General features: G+C 35.3%; 1 protein-coding gene across 1 annotated transcript in view; it reads left to right on the plus strand.

Annotated features, from left to right (window-relative positions):
• The first annotated feature begins 10412 nt into the window (after nt 1-10412).
• LOC115219848 overlaps nt 10413-10879 on the plus strand; it is an 18270-nt gene continuing 17803 nt past the window's right edge. Inside the window, exon 1 of the mRNA XM_029790137.2 lies at nt 10413-10561. Within this exon, the coding sequence (XP_029645997.1) occupies nt 10525-10561 (37 nt within the window). The 5' untranslated portion in view covers nt 10413-10524. The remainder of the gene's footprint in view (nt 10562-10879) is intronic.

Here is a 10879-nt window from a genome sequence, read left to right on the forward strand (position 1 = left end):
TTCCTTGATTTTCCTGATGAGAAATCTGCATAATGTACTCCTTATTCCTTAGGAATTAGGAATATGCAGCCTTCGAAACATATGTCGAAAATAAAGGATATTTGTTAACTAGTCGTTCAACTCCATTCTTTCATATACTTATATATATATATATATATATATATATATATATATATATATATATATATATATATATACATACATATATACATATACATGCATATTTATAAATATATATATGTATATATATATATATATATATATATATATATATATGTGTGTGTGTTTGTGTATGTGTGTGTAATACACATTAAATACAGGACATTATCAAGGAGAGATAAATACAAGAAATCTATGTAGAGGATAAAATGGTAGAAACTACACTGTGAGTACAGGACATCAACAACGTGTGGAAAATATGTTAAAATAAAACGAGAGCGAAGTGCAGGTGAAAATGCTTCAAGAAGTCGAACTCTTGCACAGTGTCGAATGTTTATTTCTTCTCATTTCCTGCCTTCAAAGACAGGATAGGGAAACTTCATAAGACAGCTGTATCCAGAATTTTACAAAATATAAAATTTCTAGAGATTTAGGGTTTCGAACGAAAAGCAACAACAGAGTTGAATACGAAACTGAGGGCCGTTTGGCCAAGATGAGTTGTAATGGTTAACGCCTGGGAGAAACTCTGAAAGAAAATAGAATAAATAGAATAGAAATAAATGTCGAGGACGAGAGAAATGACGTCTAATTAGGTAGAGATCTGGTCCAGAAAAGAGAGAGGTGAGAGAAAAATGGTCTGTAGTCACGTGTGACCAACATGCAGAGTGGAATGGGGTCAAGAGAGAGGATAAGAGAAAGAAAGGTGTGAGGAGAAGGAAAAAGGGTGTTCCAGCAAACGCTCCCTTGAACAGGGCAACACCCCTTCCTCTAAGCACTTGATGTAGGCCTCCATATTGTGTCAGAAGCGGTGAGGGATGATGAACGGAGGCATAACCTCACCATCACTCATGATTACTCCAAACATCATGATGTTGAATGGGTGTTTGATTTTGATCACTCTCGGTAAATGTTTTTGGGACTCGGCTAGCCAACGGTTTTTCTTTGTGCTCGCCATCTGATCCTGGCAGGAATTTTCCTCATATGAACAAAACCATAGCATATTCGGTTGGAGGGGCTGGTTGAGTTTGTTCAAAAAGTACGTAGATCTGTCTATCCTCTTATCCTTGATAGCTTGGTATAAAAGCTGGCCCTTTCTCATCTTGTTTGCGTTATACCGAATGTCTTCATGCATTACCTGTCTCAAAACACTCAGATACACTCCTGTCCCAGGCGATGGACTTGATTCTTTGGAGGAATCATTGTCAATCTTGGCTTGGATCTCACCAACACATTCAAGAATCCTTTTCTTACTACAACGATCAGAGTGAGTTTTCCGAACTGCCGTACTTTGTGATTACCATTAGTTCCATCCAACTATTTCCGAATCCTCTGCACATCCCTCAAATTGACGCCCAAATAATACTCTAAATTTTCCTATTTGAGATTCCGGAGAGAATGCCAAGCAGTACAGAAATATCGTTTCCAAATCACTGTCAGAACAAATAGCGACAGTGTGCTATTATTTTCACAGATGGTGACCAACTGACCCTACTATACTGTGTAGTCGACAAAATAAAAAGAAAATGCGTATGCTCGAAATAAGAAATGTTAAATGGTAACAATTTAACCATATGACTTTATATATATATATATATATTATTACAAGGAAAATAGTAAAACAGTCTCTTCTATAGGGATGGAAACATCGAATTTTTGCACTGGTTTGGCAGTTTAATACAAAAAAGAATCTCAGAAAAACGTGTTCACAATTCAAATGGTTACATATTCAATGTACAATAATGAAAAGAAAATAGAGATTTACGATTGATATATCAATTTATTAACATAATATTATATTATTTTTATAATAAAATATAATATAATACAATAAAATACAAATACAAATATTATAATCCTACAATTTTTTCAATTTAGACATAATAATAAATTTATTAAAAAATCATATTTATGTGTAAGAGAGAAATATTTGACAGTAATTACACATGACAATATTTAGATCCTAGAACGGAATCAATTAAGTATGTTTTCGTTTGTAAAGCTGGGTGACAATAATCTATATATATAATTATATATTTGCCCTTGCTATGTCCACATCATTGAACTATACCGTATTTCACTTGTATTCTCGTGTTTGCTCTTACTCTCATTCTTACTCTACCTTGTTTAAAAGGATAAACACACCTTAGCTATTCTTAACTGATTCTTATATGTGTTAACCCCACCAACCACGTAGATCATCTGAAGAGGCCTAGAGGCACATTCAATATCCAAGCCTTGTCTGCTTATCCCTGCATGATACTGAAGAGATGGAGAAAACCTGGAAGATTTCGTTGCCTCTTGGAAGAAACGGCTATAAGGAACTAAGACCTGGACACATTTTTTTTTGCCAATTTGCTCATTTGCTCATTTGCTCGTTTGTTTCTATATATGTATTCACACCCTTGTTACTGCGGTTACCATCTTTTTCCACTCGCTAATCAGTACCACTCATACATGTGTATGTATTCATCCAACACATTTGAATAAATAGACATACTGGAATGTTTACCGATTAAAATTAAAGAATAAAACAGATAAATTCAAAAGTTCGTTGATTATTAATACACCCATATTAAACAATTTCATAACACGATTATTTATTACCTCTGCTAATATGTACGTAAAATATATTAAAAAAACATAAGTGATCAAAAAGTTATCAAGTTTTTCAGAGGAAAATAACCTAGTGTAAATCAACATTCTTTGATTCTTTTACTTGTTTCAGTCATATAAACTGCGGCCATGATGGAACTCCACCTTTAGTCGGGCAAATCGACCCCAGGCATATAGGCACCACATCATCGGTTGTCAAAGGATGTTGGGGGAACAAACACAGCCACACAAATATGTATATATTTATACGACGGGCTTCCTTCAGGTTCTATCAAATCCACTCACAAAGCGTTGGTCACCCCGAGGTTACAGTAGAAGCCACTTCCCCAAGATTCCAAGCAGTGAGATTGAACCTAGAACTATGTGGTTGGTAAGGAAGCTAATTACCACAAAGTCACACCTGCGCCTATGTTTATAATTTGTTATGGATTAATACATTCGAAAGAACAGAAGGACAGGAGATCCATAATTTCTCAATAGTAATTTACTAAGTGCGGTAGGGTCAGCGATAATTATTCGTATATGTTTAGTTATTTAGAATCTATTTGTAACATATATTATTATGCAACAAGCATCAAACTAATTGTAAAATCTCTCTAAAGGATCAAAGCTGTAGTTGTACTGACAAGTAATATTCCTAACCAGTTCTCCGTGGCACTCTGTTCGTACGGACTCTACTGCGATTGTTTAACCCCGAGAGGACATCTCCTCTAGCTAGTTAAACCATGTTCAGCTGCATCCCAAAGATTGCGAACAGGGTAGAGAATCCTACAACATTACAGCAACGGAAACAGTAGACAGACCTGGTCTCGTGTTACTTCTGACACTCTCAAGTACTGGACACCTAGTCTGCTAGAGATGGCAGCAGCTAGCCTCTACTCACTACTCTACTTGCGAAATGACATTCGCTGATTTTGCTACATGCAAAAGTGGTATTTCTAAAATAACTCTAAGAGATCAACGCATTAGTTTCACTGGCGAGTAATATTCGTAGGCACGTCAACATCGTCATATGCTCGAAAGGACTCTACTACGATTTTGTAACCCTAAGAGGACATCTCATTTAGTTAATTAGTTAATTCTTTGGCTCAAAAAGCAAAAAGCAAGGCCATGTAGGGGGACATGGAGTTATGTACAAGGTGGTGTTCAAGTAAAGAGTTCAGGCCACTTGTGGTCAAGGGAGACTTTGAACCGAGCGATCGTCGGCATCTTCACCATCTCGTCCGGCAGCTTATTCCACGGATCCGCAACTCGGACGGAGAAAGCTCCTCTCTTTCGATTGAGATGAAATCGTCGCAGATAGAGCTTTTCGGAGTGACCCCGCAGCCGACGCTCTGGAGCAGGAGTGAAGAACAGCTCTTTCGAGAGGTTACACTTTCCGCTTATGATGTTGTGAGCAAGAATGAGATCACCACGGCGTCGTCGTTTTTCTACAGAATAAAGGTCGAGCGTATTCAGCCTTTCTTCATAAGACAAATTCTTGAGACCAAGAACCATGCGAGTTGCCAGCTTCTGGACTCATTCGAGGTGCTGTATGTCTTTGAGGAGATAAAGAGAAGCGGCTTGAATCCCGTACTCCAATATGGGTCTCACCAGCGTGACGTAGAGCGGTAGGAATATGGCTGCTGTGAGCATTCCGAATGACCGTCGAACGGTTAACGGTGCAAAACTACATCTCATAAATTGCGAGCAAGGGAGCGAACCGCTACCAACTTCTTCAGACAGTGTCAGTAGACTACTCCTGGTTTCGGGCTATTTCTTGCCACTCTTCTGTCATCTACCAACAGTTATATACTCAAGATAAATACTAGCACCAAGATTCCGAGTTCAATTCCTGTCAGAGACCTGAATAATAATAATAATAATAATAATAATAATAATAATAATAATAATAATAATAATAATAATAATAATAATAACAATAATAATAATAATAATAATAAAACCACTATAGGACTGCAAAAATATCTACTTCTGAAGGAAGGAAAACTGATACAAATAGCGGCAAAACACGAGCAAAACAAAAAAATTGTTCTCAGCATTTAAGGAAGCTGACAAATACAAACAAGAAATCATACCACTTAATAAATATCAAGAAGAAGAAGAAGAAGATGAAGAAACAACAAAAACTATATAACAAGTGAAATCCAAACTAAAACTAGAACAGCAAAGAACCATGATAAAACGATGCCAAGAAAAATCCCTTCATGGTAAATACTGGACTAAACTAAATGCAAAAGAAATAGACAAAGAAAAATCCCAGCAATGGTTGAGAAGCTCAGGACTCAAAGCAGAGACAGAAGGATTTTTAATTGCGGCACAAGACCAAAGCCTCCCCACCAGAAATTACCAAAAACATGTAATGAAAAGAAATATTACAAGTAACTGCAGAATATGTGGAGATGGACAAGAAACAATAAATCATATTATCTCTAGCTGCCCAGTCCTGGCTAAGAAGGAATATATTCACAGACATGACAGAGTTGGAACCTACATACCCTGGAAGCAATGCCAACATTATGGAGTGACAACAGAAAAAAGATGGTATAGGCACACACCAGAAAAGGTCACAGAAAAAGAGAAAGCAACCATACTCTGGGATATGCCGATACACACAGAGAGAGAAATTAAGGCCAACAGACCAGATATAGTTGTCAGAGATCATGAAGAAAAAAAATGCTTTCTAATTGATGTATCAATACCGGCAGATGACAACGTGTCTCTAAAAGGAATGGAGAAACTTTCAAAATACAAAGACCTGGAAATGGAGGTAGCCAGAATGTGGAATCTAAAAACAGAAACAATTCCTATCATAGTAGGTGCATTAGGCATGATAAAAAAATATTCAGACAAATACATAACAAAAACACCAGGACTTACAAACACATATAACATACAGAAAATTGCACTACTAGGCACTGCACACATCCTACGCAGAACACTTTCCATACAATAACCATCAGGGCATCACAACAAATCACAGTACATACCCAAGGCACACAGAGCTGCGCTCGGTAGTGAAGTGAAAGCACGCTATAAAAAATAAAACTACTGAATAATAATAATAATAATAATAATAATAATAATAATAATAATAATAATAATAATAATAATAATAATAATAATAATAATAATAATAATAATAATAATAGGGACCTTTTGAGCGGGATGGGCTACTCAACCTGAAGAAAATTCTAACTGGGCCCCACCTGCAAGGTCATGTGCTGTTTATCATGATATGAGATCACCATGTCGCGCACATATGGTTGTGATGCATGTACCTGGTGTACCTTTATCAGACGGGTAGTCATGATGGGTATATTGGGCTTTGTATATTTTACCCCAGTGTCACTTTGATGGCATGCACTGCTCTCTCACTCAATAATAATAATAATAATAATAATAATAATAACATAAACAATGACATCGAAAAATACCTTAGGAATGAGGTCACCAGAACTTATTCTATGTAAGCCTAGTTCTTAATCAATCGGTCTCTTTGCCGAAACGCTAGGTTACGGGGACGTAAACACACCAGCATCGGTTGTAAAGCGATGATGGGTGGGGGACTAACATAGATATGCATACATGCACACATATACATACACACGCACATATATGTATGTACGACCGGTTTCTTTCAGCTTCCTTTACCAAATCCACTCACAAGATTTTGGTCGACCCATGGCTATAGCAGAAGACACTTGCCCAAGTTGCCACGCAATGGGACTGAACCCGGAACCATGCAGTTGGCAAGCAAGGTACTTACCAAACAGCAACGTCTGCGCCTATGTATTCATACATACATATATATATACATATATATATATATATATATATATATATATATATATATATATATATATATATATATATATATATATATATATATATATATATATATATAATCCTGTGTCTCAAGTAAATGAAATCAAATATCACACGGTATTATTACGAGAATCCAGGATCGTCAACACACAAATAGTTTTGAGTAACACTGCGGAGATGCTGGTAGCTGCCCTACTTGCAGCAACATCGCTATCAAACAACATAACCAGTACAATCCTATTTACCTTGTTTTCTTTGCGGTTCAAGATTCTGTGGGTATCGCTTGAGCATGCGTCTCTAACGACATCTAGCGCACCATTTGAACAAACATTATCAGCACATTCTTCCAATGATGCCTCCATCTGCTCGAAAGGCAATAACAAAATAAATCAATGTCTGTTTTCCCAAATGCCATACGAAAAAAGGCTCTTTTATCATCAATATTTGTAGGTTTCTTGATGCTTCCCCCCTTCTTTTTCCTCATAAACCCATACATCTGAACAGAATTACGTTTCGCGCACACAGCATGCATATATTAACATTTAACATGCACACAGATATTCACCATTTGCACAACATTCGCATAGATACTTAGTAAGCACATTCATCGCTGGCAATACAAATAAGGAGATGTACTTGCATAGCAAGTGACCTGATCTGAGATTGTGTGCTGGAACGAAAACAATTGCAGCGTGGAAGTTGTTTATAACCATTTAACAAACACACAAAAACCGTTAGATTCACTTCAACATTTAAATTTAATTTTTAAAAATATTTTCGTCGCTTTGAGACCCTGACCTGTTCAGTGACAAGATTCCGTGCTGCACCACAAAGGTTTGTCAGTGAACAATTCGCGATCTTAAAACGATGAAAATAGTTTCACAAATTAAATTTAAATGTTGAAGTGAATCTAATGGTTTTTGTGTGTTTCTTAAATGACTTACAAACACCTTCACGCTGCAATATAATTAAGATTACTATGGATATATGATACAACACTTTCGCAGTGGCTTGCATTCCCTTGCTCAAGAAAAGCTGAATATGTTCACTAGACCGACCCAATTGTCTTCAATGGAAATGCACATATTCAAATGTAGAAATGCACGTGAATATGCAACTACCGACCCTCTTATAGACACGACGATGACTCACTGGTTTCCATGCTGATGACTAGACACGAGCCACACTCACCCAAAAACTCAGTGAGTCACTCACTCACTCGCTCACTCATTCACTTACTCATTCACACAGTCTCATTCACACGCTCAATCACTCATTCACTCTCATTCACTTATTCACTCACTAACTCACTCTCCCTCACTCGCCTCTCACTCACACTCATTCCCCTCGCCAACTCACTCCCATGCATGTAACCTGCTCAGATCTCCTTCGCTAATGTTTTACGATGAAACAGTTTTAGCTTCGCACTGATCCTTTCCTAATGGATATTTCCTTTATACACTTAACATTCAAAATTCCTAAACAATTATCAACGTTTCGTGCAATTCACCATCGCAACGTATATCTATCAACCTATTGCAGAAGATAAACCCTCGTGTACCCTACTAACTCTGTTGTCTTCTATTTCGTTTCACTTTCTTTCATTTCCTTCATCCCCACTTTATGATGTCTTATCCAGTTTTATTGCATTTCTTCTCCTCCCCTTCGCTACCTGTCCCACTAACGGCATTTCCCTTATGTCTTCCGAAAGATTTTCTCTGTAAATGATACGAAATTCCAGTTTCAAATATTTCAAATATATTAGAGCAAGATTGTGTTACGAAATGAAATAAGGAAGGTGTGTAGTGCGTTTTAATTTCACTTATTTCTAAATATTCATAGATTTGATTATTGTCCAATAAGTCAGTTGGTATTTTAGTAACTGTTTCGATCTCCAGTATTGTTATACGAATAAATATTCACTTAAATCTCACATGACGCGTATATGTGTACGTATATACGAGTGATGTTGTGTTCCTGATCGGAAATATACAATCTATTTTGGTCTGCTACCGGATTCTGTCAAGATTATAAACAAAATAATGGCTAAAAGTTTAAACAAAATGTGTGTCTTTCTACGAAAGATTTCTTTATATATCTCATTTTGGCACACAACGCATTGAACGTTCTCCTTTTTAAAGGTTTTCAGTTATATGTGTGTCTTTCATTTATAGCTGGCAGTAAATTCTTATTTTAGCTGCCTTAAATAAACTGATTAACATTCCGCATTTATCACAGAACAATATTTAATCTATATTTTGTTCTTTAACCTTCCTTCTTGAGACTTGTGAAATTTTGAATACGTAGATGTGTGGGTGTTTGTATAACAGAACTAGTATAGAATGTGACGCAATATGTTGCAGTGTAGAGTCTAGTTAATTACGTTCAGAGTTCAAAATCAAACCGAAGATTACATAGTTATTTGCCCTTGCTGTGTTCAGAAACTACAGTACAAGTTAAGGATAGAGTTTAGTAAACTCTCGACTCGCATTACATGGCGGCGTGTCGACGCGGATTTGAGGCATGGCTTTATGAGAAACAATCACTGGAGACACCGGCAGAGTTCGGTTATACAAATAAACTTATATTGGAATCATTATAAATATGAGTTAGCGTGGCGGTGATACTGTAATATCTTTTACGTTTATAAAGAAACGTTTACTGTTTCATGTTCCTATTTCAGTCTACGTAATGAATAACTTGAAATTACTGTCGGAATAATGTACAAATGGCTTATTCATTTGCGATCAAAGGATTACTAATGTCCAGCCGCAGGCGTCGTGCGAAATAAAGTATGGGAAACCGTTGTAGTGTAATTTTATCAACATTAAAATAAGCGCCAACCAAATAAATATAATATCCTTTGAAAGATATCAAAGATTCTTTATGCTAGAATATGTAAATTTTATTTGGTAACTCTGCAAAATTTTCATCATAGTTTGTAATTTTGCGTTGGCATTATATTAAAAAGAATCTTTTTACCTTCTGTTTGTTTTTCCGCCTCTCTACATGTCTGCCTCTCTCTATGTCTGCCTCTCTCTACGTATATATACCAATATAAATACATACATACATACATACATATATATGTATGTATGTATATATATATATATATATGTGTACATATATATATGTATATATATATGTATATATATATATGTATATATATATATATATATATATATATATATATATGTGTGTGTGTGTGTGTGTGTGGTGTGTGTGTATATATATATAAAGGAAGTAAAACTTACAAATAATGAATAATGTACACTTAAAAATATTTTGTAGGATAGCAATTTTACATTAGCACGCTACGAAAGCGTGTACAATATTTGATCTCGTTCTTTTTGTGAGGGTATATATATATATATATATATATATATATATATATATATATACATATATACATATATGAATACACACACACGTATATATGTATATATATATATATATATATATATATGCATACACACATATGTATGCATATATGAGGGGAGACATATATAGATACATACTTATATGCATAAGTATATATATTTATATAATCACTAGCAAATTTTATTGTAAACCCAATTTTTGTGTATTGAGAAATCTATAGTTAGCACACGGGCTTAGAACTGGAATTTTCAAAAGAAACTGAAATAAAATATTACAACGAAAGAAAATAAATTATCGCTAACCAAGAGACGACTTTATAGTTTCTTTTTTTGCTTTTCTTTTGCAAAATACTATAAACCTTAGAAATCTATCTGAAATAATTGATCCGGTCTATAATTGTTCAAGACATACATTTTATACGGAGCCGGTGAGCCTGACCATCTGGTGAGCATTTCATTTGTATATATATATAAGACGTGTATAAGCCAGGATTACTGTCTCTATACACCCTTAACTTCTATATTGTTTTCTAAAAGACCAAGGATGAAATCAATCGTGTTTCTCTGTTTCGCCCTCTTCGGTAAGTTCCTAGTAGTAGTAGCAGCCATGAATCCTAATATTTGTGATTGGGCGTAACTTGTCTATATATTTTTTTTGTAAATGATGATATTGAAAACAAAAAATTCACCTTGTAAATCTTTTCCAATTTCATTCGTTTCTTTCTGTTTGTCTTTCTGTCTTTCATTATTTCTTACTTTCTTTCTTTCCTTCTTTCTTTCTTTCCTTCATTCTTTCCTTCCGTCCTTCTTTCTTTCTTTGCTTTTTCTTTCTTTCTTTTATTCTGTTCCTACCGTTTCTTTAAATAAGCATACATACACACGTACATACATCAAAACAC

The sequence above is a fragment of the Octopus sinensis genome, linkage group LG15, assembly GCF_006345805.1.
Source record: "Octopus sinensis linkage group LG15, ASM634580v1, whole genome shotgun sequence".
Taxonomy (NCBI): domain Eukaryota; kingdom Metazoa; phylum Mollusca; class Cephalopoda; order Octopoda; family Octopodidae; genus Octopus; species Octopus sinensis.